A 23336-nucleotide genomic window follows, 5' to 3' on the forward strand; every position below is an offset into this window, starting at 1 on the left:
CGTTATTTTCCCTTCACTTTGTGTAAAATCAATGCCTAGGAAATGTCCAAGCCTCCCAAGATCTTTCATCTTAAATTTTTCACGTAACATTTCTTTTACACTTGTGAGTGAGTCACTATCACTAGCAGCGATAATTAGATCATCGACCCAAATTATCAAAATGATCCTTTCTGTTGCAGTTTGTTTGTTATAAACACAGTGATCAGCTGGGTTCTGTGTAAAACCATTTTCACTAAGGTGATCATGCAACATTTTGTTCCAGTTCCTTCCTGACTGTTTCAGGCCGTACAGTGACTTGTTCAGTTTGCAGACTAGTTGCTCACCTGTATCTGACCTGACTTCAAAACCCTCTGGTTGCTCCATGTACACTTCACAGTCAATAGGAGCATGTAGATATGCTGTTTTGACATCCATCTGATGTAACTCTAAGTCATACTGAGCTGCTAGCTGCATCAAACAGCGTACTGATGTCATATTTGCAGTTGGAGAAAAAGTCTCCTTATAGTCTATTCCTGCCACTTGACTATACCCCTTTGCAACATATCTTGCCTTGTATGTCTCAGTCTCATCTGAATTGTTTTTGACCGCATAGACCCACCTGCCCCCCACTGCATTTTTACCCTCTGGCAGTGTGGTTAATGTGAATGTATCATTTTCCCTAAGGGAATCCATCTCCTCCTTCATAGCAGTAGCCCAAATCTCTGATTTTGGTGAAATCATTGCTTCTTTGAAGGTTTGTGGTGCATTGCACATTACTCTGTAGCAGTAGTCAACACTAGGTGGTATCTGGTCATCACATTTCACTTTACACTCATAGTCTTTTAAGTACTGGGGTTTCTTCCTCGCTCTGTCTGGATAGCGTGGACTCTGACCATCTGATGTCTCAATTTGCACATCTTGTGTCTCTTCTGAGTTTTGATCTGCCATCTTGGCTTTCGGCATGGGGTTTTCAAATCTCTCCCCATGAAGATCATCACTGATTTCCAAATCTGTCTGAGTTTGGTGTTCGACTACACCTTTTGTAACACACTTGACTAATCTGTTTTTAAGAACTTTCCCAGTGTCTGGGTAGTAGACTAGGTATGCTGGACTATTTTTATCATACCCGACAAAAATACCCTTTTCACATCTTGAGTCTAACTTTTTCTTGTTCTGTCTATATGCATAGCAAACAGATCCAAATTCTTTCATCTTTGAAAGATCAGGCTTTCTCCCAGTAAACATGTAGTGTGGAGTCTGTCCTACACGCTTATTGTAACACCTATTGCGAATTACTGCAGCAGTCATTACAGCATATGTCCACAAGTTCTTTGGTAGGTTGCTTTCAAGTAGCATGCATCTTGCCATTTCGAACAATGTTCTCCAATTTCTCTCAGCCGTCCCATTTTGATGGGGTGAGTAAGGGGCTGAAGTTTCATGTCTTATGGCGTTCTTACTGAGCAGTGACTGGAACTCTTTGGCTGTGAATTCTGTGCCTTTATCTGACCTGACACACTTTATTTTCCCATAAGGGGCCACATCAGCAATAAACTTCTCAGTAGCTTTTACAGTATCACTCTTTGCTTTTAGGAAATACACAAAAACTGCCCCTGAATAATCATCCGTAAATGCTAGAGTATATCTGAACCCATCTTTCGCCTCTGGCTCAATAGGGCCAGCCAAATCAGTGTGCACAAGCTCAAGAGCCGCTTTTGCTTTTTCATCAGGCTCTCTGTTTCTGCTCTGAACAAATTTTCCCTGAGTGCAGATTTCACAGTTGAGGGTAGATTTGTCAATTTTACCTGTGATTTTCATTCCCTCTGTCACATTTTCTAACTTTGACACATCCTCAAAATTACAGTGTCCAAGAATTTTGTGCCATGTGTGAATATCATAGCACCCATGACATCCATCATCATATTCATCACTTACAGTGTTAAGATAGTAAAGTCTATCGTACTCCTCGATGTCAAAAGTGGTACCGTTCTTGTGAATGAGCTTGTTACACCCCTGTCGAAAGTTGACTGAAGCTCCGTTGGCTGTCGCTGCTTTAACAGAGAAAATGTCCTGTGGAAACGACGGCACGTACAGCGCCTTCATCAGCGTTGTTTTTACCCGACGACCCGTGTTGTCTCTCAGGTAAACCTCCGCTGCACCTCTCCTCTCCGCGACACCATTCGTTCTTGTTCCGTCAGCCAGCTCCACGGAATGTTTTTCCGGTTTGAAAGTCTCGTCAAACTCCTTAAACTTCCCGATGTCCGTGACTATATGTGACGTTGCTCCCGTATCAACCATCAGCCCTTTCTGTTTCAGTCCACTAACCTGACAGTCACTTATTCTGAATGCAAATGAGTGGCTTTCAGCATCTGTTGCTTGTTTCACATTGTCTCTTCTTTTTCGTCTGCAATTTGCGTCAGTATGAGTGGAGCTCTTGCAAAAACTACACCACTTTCTCCGTTCTTTGCGCTCTCCAGTAACGGTACATTCCCGGGCCTTGTGCCCTTTCTGGCCACAGTTGAAGCAGGTTATCTCGGTCCCTTTATCTCTCCCTCTTGGCCAGCTAACTTTAATGTTACTTGCCTTCATCACGTTGTCGTCAGTGGAAATGGCGCTAAACTTCTCGGTGCTTTCATAGCTCCTCAACTTGGTTTTGAACTCGCCAAAAGTTGTCGGCTCGTCACTCTGCGTTATGTGGATGGCAAACGGCTTAAATGATTCGGGCAAACCTTTCAGAATCATTGCAATCAACAGCCCGTCACTTAAAGTCTCTTCAGCATTTCTCAGTGCTGTAATAGCCGTCTCAGCACGAATGATATAGTCCGTAACACTTTCGTCAGCGGCTTTCTGAAGAGAAGTTAGTTCAGTGTAGAGGCTAATCACACGTGGCTTCCCTTTACCTGCATAATGTTCCCTCAATATCTTCAACGCTTTTCTCCCATCATCTGCTGCTTCTCTCATTATCAGGGAAAGGCTTTTATCATCCAAAACCTGTATCAATTCGGCGTAGGCTTCTTCATTTTTCTCTCTGTCTTCTTCATCTTCATCCACGCTCAATATGGCGGCCTTTAGCCCAAGCAAACGCAAGTGCCCCAAAAACTTTGTCTCCCATAACTCGTACTTTTTTTCATCTCCGTCGAAATATAATCTATTCCATCGGCTTCCATGTTCCCTCCTGGGCCCATAACCTGTTGGTGCTGACATCTTCAGGACAGGAATACCGGTTTACTTAACGGAGGAATAAACACACATGTTCATCATTGGTGTCTTAACCAGAACGGGGGAAAATGCGCTTTATTTATTTTCGCACATGCGCAGTCATACATCTCTCATAGGGCATGACTGTACCAGTGTAAGAACACAACAACATATTAGTCCACATGCCAACAACCAGCGAACCCCCCCCCCCCAAACTACTTCCTGAGGCAATGCTTTTGTATATAATACATTTTATTTGTTCATAGTTTTTAAACAAGAAATGTCTGGTTAAAGTTATTATGTTGTTGTTGAGGTGGACAGTCTACCACTGTACTGTAAGTAGCCTATAGTGCCCAAAATACCACAGAGCGCACGCAGGACTGTTGAGGTAGCACAACGGACATCGTAGACTACCACAGCCAGGGTTGGCTGTATGATTTAGTTTTTATATTGTCCTATTGCCAAGTTCTGAGATTTACAATTATATATATATATATTTTACCATTTTACCATATATATTTGACCATATTTGAAATGTAATTGCCTTGTATACAAAATCCTGTGCTCTCTCCCACAGGTGGTGCAACCTCCCTAATTTATCCATTGGTTGGTTTATTCCATTATGTGTATTAAAGCTTTATTCCATTGTTCATTTCATAAAGTGGGCACACTATCAATCATTCTCATGTAATGCACTAGAGTCTGGCTTTGTTTTTAGTATGCAGTGTCTGCTGCAGCTCTGCTTTTGGCCATGAGAAACTCCTGCTGGAGATCAATATGACTGAGGGTTTGTGATGGAGGACTGGCCAACCCTCAGGGCCTGGTTCCTCTCTAGGTTTCTTCCTAGGTTCCTGACTCTTCTAGGGAGTTTTTCCTAGTGCTTCTACATCTTCATTGCTTGCTGTTTGGGGTTTTAGGCTGGGCTTCTGTACAGGACTTTGTGACATCTGCTGATGTTAAGGGCGTTATTAATACATTTGATTTGATTTGATATGTGAATATATCTTGTGTTTCCACCACCACCCCAGAATCTCTCCAATAAAAGTAGATGTATTTTATTTAGATCCCCTAGATGGCAGCAGATAATAGCCAATGACCAGTATGAGGGGCTCCTGACATATAAGTTAGACCTGTTGGTGTACAGTGGGTCTCCCTTAGGGAAAAAGGTGCTATCTAGAACCTAAAAGTTGTTCTTTGGCTGTGCCATAGGAGAACCCTTTATATAACCCTAAATTGAACCCAAAAGGGTTCTACCTGGAACCAAAAAAGGGTTCTCCTATGGGGACCGCTAAATAACCCTTTTGGACCCGTTTTTTCTAAGAGTGTAGTGTGTTAGAAGACATACATATTTACCATTACTAAGGCATCAGCTACCATACATATCTATGCACATTATCTACTTTAGCAGATTAGCCTAATTTGTATCATAATTATATTTATTTTGTTATAACCACAGACCTACCTTTAATAAGATGTTAATAAGATGTTGACCTTAATAAGATGTTGACCTTACTGATTATAAGCATAACCAGTTATTCAATTCACTGTGTGGACTACAGGGGATGCTACTATATTACAGTTGGACCTATGATGAAATGCATAGTCAGCCTATATAGTTTGGCCCTCTTGTGGTTATTGGCAGTATGTTGTTAGAATCCTACAGAGACTGTAACTGTAAAAGTATCATAGTCCATATAATATCTATATGCCACATAGCACTTTGACAGCCACAGAGAGACCCAGAGGCAGGGACATATACATCATTCATTCATTAGAGTGTTTTGGCCATTTCTCTCACAGCAATGTGTTGACTTTGAGAAAAGATTGTATTCTGATTGACATCGATATAAAAAAATAACGAGGCCTAATTGATTTCACAAAATGATATGAATCGTTTTGCTCTAGACGGCCTGTCTGGGTTCTGTGGTTAACCTACTTTGGTTTGGGCCCGTCATGCTCTCAATGGAGGCAGTATGCACAATTCTTCTCCTCTATGTAAGGTTACGTGTACAGTAGGCTAAAGGCCTATTCAAATACGTCTAGTCAATGTCAACATCTATGCAGTCAACAAATACCATTTCTGAAGAGAAAGTAAAATAGAAACTCACAATACTTTTCGCATACAAACAGTTATTCCGATGCAATTGTTGGCTATGCGTATTTTACGCACACTTAGGGAAGTGTATAGGCCAGAGTCTGAGACAGGTGTACACTGTGCATCAAGAGAACAACTGTATATCAATCCTAATGAGCCAATGAGAAAAGGCGACAAGTGATATGGGCGTGTTTATTAAGCTCAGAGCCTTTCCCTCGACCAATCAGTGGACTGTAGGAGGTGTTAGCCGCACTGAAGGGGTGTGTCAACCCCCCCAGCCGTCTGCTGGATCGTAGTGTGAGGAGTAATGGCATGGAGTATCAGTGGTCAAAACCGGTCAAAACATTGGTCACTATAAGAACTACAAACGAACCTACTGTTTTCGTCGCGTTTAACTTGTGCATTGAACTATTTGGGCAAACGGAGGACGCCATGACGCGCGCGTGGGGACCCAATTTCTGAAACTGTCAAGAGCCGATATTTCCTTTTAAATAACGGGATACCTTATTGGACATGTGAGTTACCGGAGTTATCGTCAGCAACCGCGCAAAATGAAGTTTCCCCTGTGTCTTCGATGTCTCCTCATCTCTTTCGTGGTGTTCAGGCCGAGCACAGCACAGTCAGGTGAGTGAGAGCGACAGACAGCGCGCTCATGCGCAAGGTCTTCGGGTATGGTATTTGCCGTTGTTAACTGCCCGTAATAATTGATCTAAAATACAAATAACTGATCACGCTGCTGCTGATATGAAATGTTGTTGTAAAGTAGAACAGTGTGTAACACACTTCAAGTGGGCATGTTGTAATAGTCCATGACATTACTGCAGTCGTCTTCGTAAACAAATCTGAAGTTCACAAACACGCTGTCATTCCGCAAAGTGCATCACCGGATGTCAATAAAGCCCACTCACTCAAGATTGTCACTATTAATGAATCCGAGCCGATGTCATAATTTCCCTTCGGGAATAGTCTTGAATGAATATTGTCATTCGACTCGAATAGGCTACCGCACACACAGAGAGTCATGGATTTGATAAACAATTCTTAGTTTCTAACGATAAGCTCCAGGCATTGATTATTTATTGCTTATCAGGTGCGTCGTATCTGGATGAAACGACTTTCCCCCTTATTTGAGACAGTTGAGCTAGTCATTTTAATTATATAGCCTGAAGTGTTAGAGGCAATCATTCGTTTGCTGGTTGTTATTGCCATTATTATGTCGTTACACAGTGATTACACAGGCTACTTGTAATTCTGAATATTGTGTTGCCTATATTGATTATTTAGCAGTGCTTTAGCCTATACATTTGGTTTGCAAACAAACTTGACTGCGTCAACAGTTTCGTTTAAGTGTCCTGTGGACTATTGTCTCATCAGATCATAATGTACCCTAGGATATTTATTTCAGCAAATCACCTATATGAATAGTAGATTTTGGTCTTATGCTTTCGGCTGAATATCGTTGAGGGGTCCCTTTCCTCTATATGAACAGCAAAATACATTTGATAATGTTACAATATTAAACGTATGTAGCAAATCAAATCGAATAATTCCCCCTTGATTTTCACCTCCCCCCTGTGGTTTCCTTGCAAGCTGAAAATAATTTAAGCGACAGGTGAAACAGTTCCGCAGCCGCCACTTGTTTGGTCAAATGCGCATGGTGGCGAGGCATTCACTTCGGCAGGCACTCGCTGAGGCAAGCGAATAGCTCACGCTCCCTCTCCCTCCCTCCCTCCCTCCCAGCGCGCCGTCCAGAGCAGGTCCCACGCTCGGTGTTCTCATACCGTAACCTACGAGCCTGTTTGTCCATTATGCATTTTGGCCTGCTACTGAAATGGAGCCCGTTTATGAATCGGGGTTGTTGTCGTCTCGTTTATGTGTGGGGGTTGGCTGTGTCAGCGATCCAATTGAATGTCAAATCCATGGCTAAAATCATTGTTTTCAGAGAATGTGACTTGGCTGCCTACCGTCCATTTTCAATGTCATATCCATTCAACCGTTGATAAAAGCCAAATGATGTCGGCTTTTGAACTTTTCTACTATAGCTACTTTTTACATTGATTAATTGAACTACCGCCTCTCACCTCAACCCTCCTCTCCTTTTTATGGGCTTTTATAAGTTAATTTTAGCAGTGCAAAATATGAGGACCTGAACTATCAGCACAGCCGTGGGAAGTAAGGGTGCGGAGGGTGCTGCAGCACCCCCTGAAAAATCAGAATAATAAAAAAATTACATTTTTATTTTTTTAAATGTTATTTTTCACAAAAGTAGTTCACTGGGCCTTTAGTAGTCCTTTAATAGCGAACTGAAGAACATTCAGACGTTTCATTCCCTTATAGAACAGTACATCAGTGTTGTATTCAAACACAATATCCTGCGTTTATCTCAGATCCATTTGTAGGATCCTATCTGGCTTGTGTGAATGCTGCTGTTACATATCTTAGCAGACTTGCCACAGCTGAAGTTCACCCTGGGAAATCAACATTATTCTATTCTATACTACTATAGTCTATACTATTCTATTATATTCTATACTATTCTATACAATTCTATTCAGTTCTATTTTATTATATACTATTCTATTTTATGCTATTCTAGTCTGTTCTATACTATTCTATAATATACCTTTCTATTCTATACTATTTTATTCTATACTATTATATACTATTCTATTTTATACTATTCTATTCTGTTCTATACTATTCTATTCTATACCATTCTATTCTATATTATTCTATACTATACTATTCTATACTATTCTATTTTATACTCTTCTATACTATTCTATTCTATATCATTCTATTATATTCTATTCTGTTCTATGCTATTCTATTCTAGACTATTCTATACTATACTATTCTATTCTATACCATTCTATACTATTCTATTCTATTGTATACCATTCTATTCTATATTATTCTATACTATACTATTCTATTTTATACTATTCTAATCTATACCATTCTATACTATTCTATACTATTCTATTTTATACTATTCTATATTATTCTATTCTATACTATTCTATTTTATACTATTCTATATTATTCTATTCTATACTATTCTATTCTATACTATTCTATTCCATTATATTATATACCATTCTATTCTATACCATTCTATTCTAGATTATTATATGCTATGCTATACCATTCCATTCTAGACTATTCTATATTATTCTATTCTGTTCTATTCTATTCTGTTCTATTCTATGATATTCTATTCTAGACTATTATATTGAATACTGTTCTATTCTATACTATTATATACCATTCTATTCTATACTACTCTAGACTAGTCTATACTATTCTATTTTAGGACTTGACTTAGGTGCTAATGTAGTGTATAAGACAATAGGAACATTGTGGAGGTGCACATTGGTGTCACCATGTTTAGACATCATAAAGTTGGTCTCTCGGTATTGAGGTGAGGAGACGACCTGCTGGTCCTGATTTGGTGGATGTGCAATATATCTGTCTGAAGGCAATATCACTGATATACACGTGTCATGAGGACTGGGACGCTCCCCAGCACACCCCTGCTGTGTCTTGGTTCTCTGGACTGAGGTAGAGGTGGTGCATGAGGACTGGGATGCTCCCCAGCACACCCCTGCTGTGTCTTGGTTCTCTGGACTGAGGTAGAGGTGGTGCATGAGGACTGGGATGCTCCCCAGCACACCCCTGCTGTGTCTTGGTTCTCTGGACTGAGGTAGAGGTGGTGCATGAGGACTGGGACGCTCCCCAGCACACCCCTGCTGTGTCTTGGTTCTCTGGACTGAGGTAGAGGTGGTGCATGAGGACTGGGACGCTCCCCAGCACACCCCTGCTGTGTCTTGGTTCTCTGGACTGAGGTAGAGGTGGTGCATGAGGACTGGGACGCTCCCCAGCACACCCCTGCTGTGTCTTGGTTCTCTAGACTGAGGTAGTGGTGGTGCTGGTGGTGCACAGATAGGTCTATACACTGACCACCTCAAAGGCTGCATCCCAAACGGCATCCTATTCACTACGCAGTGCACTACTTCTGAGCACAGCCCTATGGGACCTAGGGACCCTGGTCAGAAGTAGTGCACTATATAGGGAACATGGTGCCATTTGGGACACCGACATAATCTGAAATGCACTTCAAAAGTGTGGCCACAGTAGAGGGACTATATAAGACGTAACACACATTAATAGGAAATGGGGAGGAGCCTAGAAGGAGAGGAGAGGGGGATGGGGGGATTGAGTGGGGAGAAAAGCAGCCTCCAGACAGATGGACGGGGTTATTTGGCAGGTCGTCTTCCAGCCAAGAGCCATGTTTGTGATGCAAATTTCCCCTAAGAATCTTAGCTATGTCTCCCGCTTGTGTGTGTGTGTGTGTGTGTGTGTGATAGAAATGTGGTGTTGACTCCCACCACCTCCCCAGACATAGCTCTGCATCCCCTCCACACATCCTCCATCTCACCCTTCATCTCATCTGCTTCAGTCACTTCCCCAAGTTCTGATCTAGGATTATATCATGACCTATATGCTGTTACCTGAAATCCTTGTTTATGCTCTCATGAGCACTTTCCCCATTGTACGTTTTATGAGGGCAATGTTTAGTCTGCATGCGTGTAGGTCTCTGTTTATCTCTTTCTGGTGTTATACGCTGGTGTTCCTCAAGGGCTATGTTTGGGTACTGTCTGTCTGTCTGTCTGTCTGTCTGTCTGTCTGTCTGTCTGTCTGTCTGTCTGTCTGTCTGTCTGTCTGTCTGTCTGTCTGTCTGTCTGTCTGTCTGTCTGTCTGTCTGGGCAGATGGCACTATGTCCTAATCAGACTGCTGACAGTTGGTGTGACATTTTGGGGGGTTCTCATGGCAATTGTCTGGAGGAGGACCAAGTGAATACCAATATCAAATTATTCAAGGGGGGAGAGGGGGGTTCTTCTCCAAAGCTGAGGATTGAGGAAATGAGAATTTATTGCAGGCTAATTATACTCTTTAGAAAGCAGACTTGTATCTCTTTGTTTAACTCTACTGGAGAGCTTGAGACATGAATCTAGTTTACTCTTCTGGCACAATGAGTTGATATCAGATGGCCCGGTGCCAATCATTTATGCTTTACCACAAAGACCCTTGTCTGTTCTGTCATTATGCTGTTATCATCATGATTAGCATTCATTATCCTTCTGGAAATGAGTGTGATCCTGTGTGTTTACATTATTAGATAGAGACACGTATTGTTTGTGTGTGTGTCAGAGAGAGATGCAGTGAGAGAGAGAGGGAGAGGGAGAGAGACAGAGGAGAGAGAAAGATAGAGAGAGGGAGAGGGAGAGAGACAGAGGAGAGAGAAAGATAGAGAGTGTGAGAGAGAGAGAATGATTGAGATGAGTTCAATCAGGGTGACATTGGGGCGGTGAGCGGTGGCTCGTTCATTGGCCTTTTAATCAAAACCAGCGATGGCTGCCCAATACAGCCCACTATCAGCAGAGCCTTTTAATAAACGAGTTTGTGATGCTTCACATGACAAAGCACACTGTCAAGGGAAGAGAGAGACACAGTCCTCCAGTCTTCTCAAAATCAGGGTCGTATTCACTAGGCACCAAACGGAAGAAAACACACTGAAACATGGAGGGACTACCTGAACTTGTCCAACAAGAAGCGCTCATTTCCATTTTCGGTTGCAAAACATTTCCAAACGTGCGCGAATAATCCACGGCGCTGCACTGTGCTTTGTATTACGACAACACACGCTTAGATTTCTCAAGCCTTGAATGTGACATAATGGCAGACGGTTGTTGGTTTGACATTTGTTTGCCTGGCTCCACTACAGAGAGGCTTCTGTCTCATGAGTTCGTGAACCACCCATTATATTTACATGAGCTAGCACAACTGCACAGCATGTGAGAGGAAAACATCCAAGATTGTGTCTTTCAGAGGGAGGAATGGGGAAACGGTAGTTTAAACAGCCTGAGTAGGAGTCTCTCTCTCTGTCTCTCTCTCTCTCTCTCTGTCTCTGTCTCTGTCTCTCTGTCTCTGTCTCTGTCTCTGTCTCTCTCTGTCTCTCTCTCTGTCTCTGTCTCTGTCTCTCTGTCTCTGTCTCTCTGTCTCTGTCTCTGTCTCTGCCTCTGTCTCTGTCTCTGTCTCTGTCTCTCTCTCTCTCTCTGTCTCTGTCTCTGTCTCTGTCTCTCTCTCTCTCTCTCTCTGTCTCTCTCTCTTTCTCTCTCTGTCTCTGTCTCTGTCTCTGTCTCTCTCTCTCTCTCTCTGTCTCTCAATTTAATTTAAGGGCTTTCTCCCTCTCTCTCTCTCTCTCTCTCTCTCTCTCTCTCTCTCTCTCTGTCTCTGTCTCTCTCTCTCTCTCTCTCTCTCTCTCTCTCAATTTAATTTAATTTAAGGGCTTTCTCCCTCTTTCTCTTTCGCTCTCTCTCTCTTTATCACTCTCAGTCTTTGGCAGGACAGGAGAAGCATTAACCCGCATCTCTCTGTGCTTAATGACAAGAATAATGGCTTTAATTGGGCTGAACCATCTCATGCCAACTCCTGGTGGGCATTTTGATTGGCCAGTTGAAGCCTTGCCTGGCACAGATGTCTATAGTTTAGACTGTTTAAAATGCCAGAGCTCCAAACGGAATCTTAGACCCTTGTCCTCTGTAGGCAATGGAGAACACAGAGAGAGAGATAGAGGGGAGGGTAGGAGAGCGAAGTACAGTGGGCTAGAATCCACGGGGTCTGCCATTGAGGGAGGGGAGGACTTTGGTTTTGGGGCGACTGGAGAGTTTGTTTTCTCCACCACTTGTAATTCCACTCAGAAACAAACGTCCCCCTTTATGTTGCGGAGAGGGGGTGACCCCGTCCACCCACTCCCTCTCTTCTTCCCCCTCTCCTCCTTACGGTGCTGCCAGCAGCAGCACACTGCAGAAACTCATGCTGAGTTCCCTGTACCCTTTTCTCTCTGTTCGGTCCTCTTGCCTCTCTTTCTGTCGGCCAAGATGTCTGTGTCTCCTGGGACTCTTATCTGTGTATAACTTGTTTTGGAAGGTTTTCCAATATGCTGGCTACTTCATATGCTCAGACAAGTGTGCCTGTGTGCAGCAATGGTGCCCCCACCTTCTTTGTCCCCCCCCGCCCCTCTCTCTTCCTCTCTCTCTTTCTCTCTTTATCGCTCTGTTTCTTTCTCTCCCTTTCTCTCCCTTCCTCTCTCTCATCCTCTCTCTCTTCCTCTCTCTCTCTTCCTCTCTCCCTTACTCTCTCTCTAGCTCTCTCTTCCTCTTCCTTTCTCTCTCTCTTCTTCTCTCCCCTCTTTCTCTCTCCCTCTCTCTTCCTCTCTTCCTCTTCCTTTCTCTCTCTCTCTTCCTCTCTCTCTCTTCCTCTCTCTCTCTTCCTCTCTCTCTCTTCCTCTCTCTCTCTTCCTCTCTCTCTCTTCCTCTCTCTCTCTCTTCCTCTCTCGCTCTCTTCCTCTCTCTCTTCCTCTCTCTCTCTTCCTCTCTCTCTCTTCCTCTCTCTCTCTTCCTCTCCCTCTCTCTTCCTCTCTCTCTCTTCCTCTCTCGCTCTCTTCCTCTCTCTCTTCCTCTCTCTCTTCCTCTCTCTCTCTTCCTCTCTCTCTTCCTCTCTCTCTCTTCCTCTCTCTCTCTTCCTCTCTCTCTCTTCCTCTCCCTCTCTCTTCCTCTCTCTCTCTTCCTCTCTCGCTCTCTTCCTCTCTCTCTTCCTCTCTCTCTCTTCCTCTCTCTCTCTTCCTCTCTCTCTCTTCCTCTCTCTCTCTCTTCTTTATCCTCTTCCTCTCTCTCGCTCTTCCTCTCTCTGCCTCAGATCATCAGTGTCTGTAACTGTGTCTGTAGAGAGTGATAGAAGAGAGTGATAGAAGAGAGGGATAGAAGAGAGGGATAGAAGAGAGTGATAGAAGAGAGTGATAGAAGAGAGGGATAGAAGAGAGGGATAGAAGAGAGTGATAGAAGAGAGTGATAGAAGAGAGTGATAGAAGAGAGGGATCCGGCCGTCAGCCTGGTTGGGCAGTATGTGCTCCTTTGTGTCTCTTTAATTATGACATTCAATTGGTCACGCGGACAATAAGCTGTCAGTGGCCACTCTGAGAGATGGGTCTGCCTCTCATCCTATAGTGTGTGTGTGTATATTGTCATTTATGGTGAGTGGCGTGCGTGTGCATGTGTATGTATGTGGGTATGTGTGTGTGTGTGTGCATCCATGCGCGCATGTGTGTCTGTGTATGTGTGCATTTGCGTGCTTGGGAATCTGAAGAAAAACTCCTCTTAAAAGCATTCTAAGCTCTTTGATTGACAGTGTTGCTCGGACAACCCAAGGCTCAGTCGCTTTGTCACCACTGACTCAGAGTCCCCTTTGCTTTCTCCTTTGTTCTCCTTTTTTTTTGTTCAACTTTCCTCCCTCGCTTTTTCCTCTCCTCTCAGAGCAGCACAATGGGAGACATTTGAATAACAATACAATTAGTCTAATCTCCACAAAGTCTCCCTCATTACCTCAATGGAGGAAATAGAGATCATTGTGGCCCCTGTAACTCCCAGTAACTCCCTGTAACTCCCTGTAACTCCCTGTAACTCTCAGTAACTCTCAGTAACTCCCAGTAACTCCCTGTAACTCTCAGTAACTCCCAGTAACTCCCAGTAACTCCCTGTAACTCCCTGTAACTCCCAGTAACTCCCAGTAACTCCCTGTAACTCCCTGTAACTCCCTGTAACTCTCAGTAACTCCCTGTAACTCCCTGTAACTCAGTAACTCCCTGTAACTCCCTGTAACTCCCTGTAATTCCCTGTAACTCTCAGTAACTCCCTGTAACTCCCTGTAACTCCCAGTAACTCCCTGTAATTCCCTGTAACTCTCAGTTACTCTCAGTAACTCCCTGTAACTCCCAGTAACTCCCAGTAACTCCCTGTAACTCCCTGTAATTCCCTGTAACTCTCAGTAACTCTCAGTAACTCCCTGTAACTCCCTGTAACTCCCTGTAACTCCCAGTAACTCCCTGTAACTCCCTGTAACTCCCTGTAATTCCCTGTAACTCTCAGTAACTCCCTGTAACTCCCAGTAACTCCCAGTAACTCCCTGTAACTACCTGTAACTCCCTGTAACTCTCAGTAACTCTCAGTAACTCCCAGTAACTCCCAGTAACTCCCTGTAACTCCCTGTAACTCCCAGTAATTCCCTGTAACTCCCTGTAACTCTCAGTAACTCCCTGTAATTCCCAGTAACTCCCTGTAATTCCCAGTAACTCCCTGTAACTCTCAGTAACTCTCAGTAACTCCCTGTAATTCCCATTAACTCCCTGTAACTCCCTGTAACTCTCAGTAACTCCCTGTAATTCCCTGTAACTCTCAGTAACTCCCAGTAACTCCCTGTAACTCCCTGTGACTCCCTGTGACTCCCTGTAACTCTCAGTAACTCTCAGTAACTCCCTGTAACTCCCTGTAACTCCCAGTAACTCCCAGTAACTCCCTGTAACTCCCTGTAATTCCCTGTAACTCTCAGTAACTCCCAGTAACTCCCAGTAACTCCCTGTAACTCCCAGTAACTCCCTGTAACTCCCTGTACCTCCCTGTAACTCTCAGTAACTCCCTGTAACTCCCAGTAACTCCCTGTAACTCCCTGTAACTCTCAGTAACTCCCTGTAACTCTCAGTAACTCCCTGTAACTCCCAGTAACTCCCTGTAACTCCCTGTACCTCCCTGTAACTCCCTGTAACTTCCTGTAACTCCCTGTAACTCTCACTAACTCCCTGTAACTCTCAGTAACTCTCAGTAACTCTCAGTAACTCCCTGTAACTCCCAGTAACTCCCTGTAACTCCCTGTAACTACCTGTAACTCCCTGTAACTCTCACTAACTACCTGTAACTCCCTGTAACTCTCACTAACTCCCTGTAACTCTCAGTAACTCTCAGTAACTCTCAGTAACTCTCAGTAATTCCCTGTAACTCTCAGTAACTCCCCGTGACTCCCTGTGACTCCCTGTGACTCCCTGTGACTCCCTGTGACTCCCAGTAAATCCCTGTGACTCCCTGTGACTCCCTGTAAATCCCTGTGACTCCCTGTGACTCCCATTGACTCCCAGTAAATCCCAGTGACTCTCTGTGACTCCCTGTGACTCCCTGTGACTTCCTGTGACTTCCTGTGACTCCCTGTGACTTCCTGTGACTCCTTGTGACTCCTTGTGACTCCCTGTGACTTCCTGTGACTCCCTGTAACTCCCAGTGACTCCCAGTAAATCCCAGTGACTCCCAGTGACTCCCTGTGACTTCCTGTGACTCCTTGTGACTCCCTGTGACTTCCTGTGACTTCCTGTGACTCCCTGTGACTTCCTGTGACTTCCTGTGACTTCCTGTGACTCCCTGTGACTCCCTGTGACTTCCTGTGACTCCCTGTGACTCCCAGTAAATCCCAGTAAATCCCAGTAACTCCCAGTGACTCCCTGTGACTTCCTGTGACTTCCTGTGACTCCCTGTGACTCCCTGTGACTTCCTGTGACTCCCTGTGACTTCCTGTAACTCCCCGTGACTCACTGTGACTCCCTGTGAGTCCCTGTAACTCCCTGTAACTCCCAGTCACAGGGGGCTTGTGTGTTTGTCTCCCAGGATAATTCCAAGTAGTTTGTTTCTCGCTCTCTTTCTCTCTCCTCTCCCATGTTATTATCTGCCTGCTAATCCCTTTTCAGATATTCACAGCAGCTAATCTGTTTAATTACTGGCCCATTGAGTGATATAGATGGCTTCAACATTCCACACCTTGCTTTTAATCTTGGTTTGGTATGTGAGTGTGTGTCTCTCTTTCTCTCTCTGTCTATGTATCTGTGTGTGTGCTTAATATGAAAAAGCCCAGATGATTGTATTATGTTGTGGACAGTAGGGATAACACAACCCCACTTGCTGAATAAACAGGAAATATAGTTATTTCACAGGTGCTCTTTTTGCCTTCTGATGTAAGCCGGATAACACATATTAGTCTGTATCTATCAACTGTTTCCTGTGTGTGTAACTACTTTAGTAGGACAGTGAGTCCAAACAGTAATGGTAGTAGGCAGAAAGAGAGAGAGAGAAAAGTGTTTATTTCACTTTTGTATATTATCTACCTCACTTGCTTTGGCAAAGTTAACATATGTTTCCCATGCCAATAAAGCCCTTGAATTGAACTGAGAGAGAGAGAGAGAGAGAGAGAGAGAGACAAATACCCCTTTTTTGGCAATAATGAAAGCACAGCACATTGACAGGATACAGGAAGAGAACCCCGATGAAAAGATTCACACATCACCTCATAAAAATCCTCTCCAATAGACCCCCAAAAGTGCTTATAAAACTCAGATGGTGAACCATCGATGCCAGGGGCTCGGCCTGTTGAGAGCTGAATAACTGCTGTGGACAGCTCTTGCAGTGTAATGTCAGAGTCCAATGCAACTCTCTGCTCAGGGCCCAATTGAGGAAGACCTTGTAACAATTGTTCAGTACACAGAGATTTATTATTTCCGGGTACTGTTCTATGTTAGTGTATTTCTATGTTCTGTCTAGTCTTTTGTATTTCTATGTTTTGTTAATTGGGGTTGGACTCTCAATTGGAGGCAGGTGTTTTCTCGTTGCCTCTGATTGAGAGTCCTATATATGGGTATGTGTTTGGTTTAGTGTTTGTGGGAGATTGTTCCATGTATAGCTTATGGCCTTACAGGACTGTTTATTTGTCGTTGTGTTTCTTTAGGTGTTTATTTTGGTTTTTCCTTCTTTCCTTAATAAAAGAAGATGAGTACACATATACCTGCTGCGTTTTGGTCTCAATCCGACAACAACTGTTACATTGACCAATAAAACCCGACCCTTGACAATCTCTGTTGTAGATACCACAGTCACCCCAAAGCCTGAGGAAAACAAGACTGCCACCCCAGCACTGAAATTAGTACCATGACTGAGTATATGCTGCCCCTCCCACCACATACCCCAGTCAACCTCATTAGCCTCATCACTATGTGTCTCCTGTAGAAAAACTACATTAAGCCTTTTCTGTTTTATTATTTCTAATACCCAAGCCCTCTTATTCCTGTCCCTTCCTCCATTAATATTGAGAGAACCTACTCTTAGTACCTCTATATAGAAAAGAGAACCTACCCTTAGTACCTCCATATAGAAAAGAGAACCTACCCTTAGTACCTCCATATAGAAAAGAGAACCTACCCTTAGTACCTCCATATAGAAAAGAGAACCTACCCTTAGTACCTCCATATAGAAAAGAGAACCTACTCTTAGTACCTCCATATAGAAAAGAGAACCTACCCTTAGTACCTCCATATAGAAAAGAGAACCTACCCTTAGTACCTCCATAGAGAAAAGAGAACCTACCCTTAGTACCTCCATATAGAAAAGAGAACCTACCCTTAGTACCTCCATATAGAAAAGAGAACCTACCCTTAGTACCTCCATATAGAAAAGAGAACCTACCCTTAGTACCTCCATAGAGAAAAGAGAACCTACCCTTAGTACCTCCATATAGAAAAGAGAACCTACCCTTAGTACCTCCATATAGAAAAGAGAACCTACCCTTAGTACCTCCATATAGAAAAGAGAACCTACCCTTAGTACCTCCATATAGAAAAGAGAACCTACCCTTAGTACCTCCATATAGAAAAGAGAACCTACCCTTAGTACCTCCATATAGAAAAGAGAACCTACCCTTAGTACCTCCATATAGAAAAGAGAACCTACCCTTAGTACCTCCATATAGAAAAGAGACCCTCCCCTTAGTACCTCCATATAGAAAAGAGAACCTACCCTTAGTACCTCCATATAGAAAAGAGAACCTACCCTTAGTACCTCCATATAGAAAAGAGAACCTACCCTTAGTACCTCCATATAGAAAAGAGAACCTACCCTTAGTACCTCCATATAGAAAAGAGAACCTACCCTTAGTACCTCCATATAGAAAAGAGAACCTACCCTTAGTACCTCCATATAGAAAAGAGAACCTACCCTTAGTACCTCCATATAGAAAAGAGAAAGGAGAAGCAGAAGAAACCACAGAGAAACCAAAGAGAAAAAAGAAAACACCCTATGAAGCTTGATCATCATCATTGTTTTATTTTTCTCTTACCCTGACCACGTTTCCCACCACCTTTTGCTGCTGTGACAGCAGTAACAAATTTCCTCAAGTGAAACCGCTTCTTCTCACTTAACTGGTCTAACCCCACCGTCTTCTGTAACATCACAGCTGACCTCACAAACTTATCAACATCAAAAAAATCTGCCAATTTCCCAAAAGTCTAATCCAGGAACCCATTTACCTCTAGACTGTACATTGAGTCTTCATCAGCTGCTATTGTATCAGGAGAGATATCCATATCCTGTTCCTCCTCAACTGAGGCCACAGACCACTGACTCCCCTCTACCACATTTTAGTCATTTAGCAGACGCTCTTTTCCAGAGCGACTTACAGTAGTGAATGCATACATTTCATAATTTTGTTTTCTGTGCTGGGCCCCCATGGGAATCGAACCCACAACCCTGGCGTTGCAAACACCATGCTCTACCAACTGAGCTACAGGGAAGGCTGTAGCTCAGTATCTCCCCACTTGCACCCCATCACTCGTACTAGGCATCTCCTCCACTACCTGGGAGACTAGCTCCACATGAACCCCCTCCTGTACTCCGTTACTCATAGTGGGCATCTCCTCCACTACCTGGGAGACTAGCTCCACCTGAACCCCCTCCTGTACTCCATTACTCATAGTGGGCATCTCCTCCACTACCTGGGAGACTAGCTCCACCTGAACCCCCTCCTGTACTCCATTACTCATAGTGGACATCTCCTCCACTACCTGGGAGACTAGCTCCACCTGAACCCCCTCCTGTACTCCATTACTCATAGTGGGCATCTCCTCCACTACCTGGGAGACTAGCTCCACCTGAACCCCCTCCTGTACTCCATTACTCATAGTGGGCATCTCCTCCACTACCTGGGAGACTAGCTCCACATGAACCCCCTCCTGTACCCCAGCACTCGTACTGGGCAACTCCTCACCAGTCTGAGGAAATGGCTCTTCAGATCTGTCCTTACCTTCTACAACAATATTTTTCTGCTGCATAGCATTCCCCTCTGGTACAAGTTGCAACTCCGTGCCCTCAACATGGCAACTTGTTCCTCATCAGCAGGTGCTTGTGGCTGCTCTACCGCTGTCGGCCCACCTCTCCCTACATCAGTGGGCCCAGGCGTTACGATGACCACCTCTCCCTACATCAGTGGGCCCAGGCGTTACGAGGACCACCTCTCCCTACATCAGTGGGCCCAGGAGTTACGAGGACCACCTGCGCCCCTCCCTCTGCCTTCTCCCTTTTCGGACAAGCATGTCGCTTATGACCAACATCCCCACACTCAAAATACCGTTGACTACCCGTACTAGCATAAGCCATATACAGTCTGTTGTCATACTTGACTTTAAACTAACTCCAAAGTCTGCTCCGGTGAGTCCAAAAACATAAACACCTGTCGCCAAAACGGCATAACCTGTTTCAACGCCGGGTGTTTGCAACCCAACGCGACAACCTTAATTGAACTTGCAAACTTCCCAAAGCGCAATAACTCAGGGTAATTTCGATACGAAAACAAAATACTTAATTCTACCACAAAAAAATAAAATAATAACCTTAATCATGCACAGAAGAAAACAAAGAATGCCACCAAGAAAGAGAAAACCTAAAGAAAGTTCTGAATATCTAACTCTACACAACACACGCACTCCCTTGCTCAAACAATTCCCAGCATGCACCAAACACTCCCAGCATGCAGAGAGAGAGAGAGAGAGAGAGAGACAGACAGACAGACAGACAGACAGACAGACAGACAGACAGACAGACAGACAGACAGACAGACAGACAGACAGACAGACAGACAGACAGACAGAGAGAGAGAGAGAGAGAGAGAGAGACTGTGTGTGGGGCAGCTTCTCTGTGTAGGTGGGACGTGCCGAGGGCGTGTCCTTTTAAACGTCTCCTTCCTGTAACTCCCTGGTGACCTGTAATAAATGAGTGTGTGAGGGGAAGTGGCAGCTGTGACAAGGGAGTGTGGGAATTTAGAGAGAGAGATAGAGAGGGGAGTACAGAGAGATGTGTGATAGCCCCCACGCAGGAGGGTGCAGAGAGAGATAGAGAGTAGGACAAAAAATAGATTTGTGTAATGTGGGGGTTAGAGATAATAAAAGGCGGCGGAAAAGAGGCAGGGGAGATAAAATAACCATGTATAGTGTGTATGATAGTACCATACCACACTACGCCACAACCCAACACACCATACCGTACCACACCATACCATACCACACCACACCATACCACACTACGCCACAACCCAACACACCATACCGTACCACACCATACCATACCACACCACACCATACCACACTACGCCACAACCCAACACACCATACCGTACCACACCATACCATACCACACCACACCATACCACACTACGCCACAACCCAACACACCATACCGTACCACACCATACCATACCACACCACACCATACCACACTACGCCACAACCCAACACACCATACCGTACCACACCATACCATACCACACCACACCATACCACACTACGCCACAACCCAACACACCATACCATACCACACCGTACCACACCATACCACACCATACCACACCATACCACACCACAACACACCATACCACACCATACCACACCGTACCACACCATACAACACCATACCACACCACGCCACAACCCAATACACCATACCATACCACACCGTACCACACCATACCATACCACACCATACCACACCACACCATACCACACCACGCCACAACCCAACACACCATACCACACCACACCATACCACACCACGCCACAACCCAACACACCATACCATACCACACCGTACCACACCATACCATACCACACCGTACCACACCATAACATACCACACCATACCATACCACACCACACCATACCACACCACACCACACCATACCACACCACGCCACAACACACCATACCACACCATACCACACCATACCGTACCACACCATACAACACCACGCCACAACCCAACACACCATACCATACCACACCATACCGTACCAAACCATACCACACCACGCCACAACCCAACACACCATACCACACCATACCGTACCACACCACACCATATCATACCACACCATGCCACAACACACCATACCACACCATACCACACCATACCGTACCACACCATACAACACCACGCCACAACCCAACACACCATACCATACCACACCATACCGTACCAAACCATACCACACCACGCCACAACCCAACACACCATACCACACCATACCGTACCACACCACACCATATCATACCACACCATGCCACAACCCAACCCAACACACCATACCATACCATACCACACCACAACCCAACACACCATACCATACCACACCATACTGTACCACACCATACCATACCACACCATACCACACCATACCACGCCACAACCCAACACACCATACCATACTGTACCACACCATACCATACCACACCATACCACACCATACCACACCACACCACGCCACAACCCAACACACCATACCACACCATACCACACCATACCACGCCACAACCCAACACACCATACTATACCACACCATACCACACCATACCACACCATGCCTTCAACCCAACACACCATACCATACCACACCATACCACAGCACACCATACCACGCCACAACCCAACACACCACACCATACCACACCATACCGTACCACACCATACCACACCATACTACACCATGCCACAACCCAACACACCATACCACACCATACCACACCACACCATACTACACTGTACCACACCATACCACTACACACCATACCATACCACACTGTACCCAAACACACCATACCACACCACGCCACAACCCAACACACCATACCGTACCACACCATACCGTACCACACCATACCACACCACACCACACCACACCATACTACACCACACTGTACCACACCATACGACACCACATCACACCACACTGTACCACACCACAACACACCACACCATACTACACCACACTGTACCACACCATACGACACCACATCACACCACACCGTACCACACCACAACATACCACACCACACCGTACCACACCATACCACACCACACCATACCACACCATACCACGCCATACTACATCACACACACACCCTCCTCCCCCTCCTCCTCCCCTCATCCCCCCCTGCTCCCCTCCTTCCCCTTCCTCCCCCTCCTTCCCCTTCCTCCCCCCTCCTCCCCCCTCCTCCTCCCCTCATCCCCCCTCCTCCCCCCTGCTCCCCTCCCCTTCCTCCCCCTCCTCCCCCCTGCTCCCCTCCTTCCCCTTCCTCCCCCCTCCTTCCCCCTCCTCCCCTCCTTCCCCACTCCTCCCGTCCTCCCCTCCTCCCCTCCTCCTCCCCACTCCTTCCCTCCTTCCCCCTCCTCCCCCAGACTATTTTTTAGCTTAGAGTTTTATGTACCTTTAAACCCTGAAAAGGAGCAGCCATATTTCTACTGAACTGCAAGGTGACTGTCTGCAACGTTGTGTGTGTCTAGGTGTGTGTGTGTGTAGGTGTGTGTTTGAATGTGTGTCTAGATGTGTGTGTGTGTAGGTGTAGGTGTGTGTATGAGTGTGTGTCTACATGTGTGTGAGCACTCTAAGGAGCAATTACCAGCGGTGGTCTGCTGCAGAGTACTTAGTGAGTTAGTAATGGAGAGGTGGATCTGAACACAGAGTACTTAGTGAGTTAGTAATGGAGAGGTGGATCTGAACACAGAGTACTTAGTGAGTTAGTAATGGAGAGGTGGATCTGAACACAGAGTACTTAGTGAGATAGTAATGGAGAGGTGGATCTGAACACAGAGTACTTAGTGAGTTAGTAATGGAGAGGTGGATCTGAACACAGAGTACTTAGTGAGTTAGTAATGGAGAGGTGGATCTGAACACAGAGTACTTAGTGAGTTAGTAATGGAGAGGTGGATCTGAACACAGAGTACTTAGTGAGTTAGTAATGGAGAGGTGGATCTGAACACAGAGTACTTAGTGAGTTAGTAATGGAGAGGTGGATCTGAATACAGAGTACTTAGTGAG

General features: G+C 44.9%; 1 protein-coding gene across 1 annotated transcript in view; it reads left to right on the forward strand.

Moving 5' to 3' along the window:
* Nucleotides 1–5560: 5560 nt before the first annotated feature.
* Nucleotides 5561–23336, forward strand: part of LOC115179194 (receptor tyrosine-protein kinase erbB-4) — a gene marked incomplete at its 3' end in the record, with an annotated part of 440193 nt that continues 422417 nt past the window's right edge. Inside the window, 1 exon segment of the mRNA XM_029740562.1 lies at nt 5561–5893. Within this exon segment, the coding sequence (XP_029596422.1) occupies nt 5821–5893 (73 nt within the window).

The sequence above is a fragment of the Salmo trutta genome, chromosome 39 (assembly GCF_901001165.1).
Source record: "Salmo trutta chromosome 39, fSalTru1.1, whole genome shotgun sequence".
NCBI lineage: Eukaryota > Metazoa > Chordata > Actinopteri > Salmoniformes > Salmonidae > Salmo > Salmo trutta.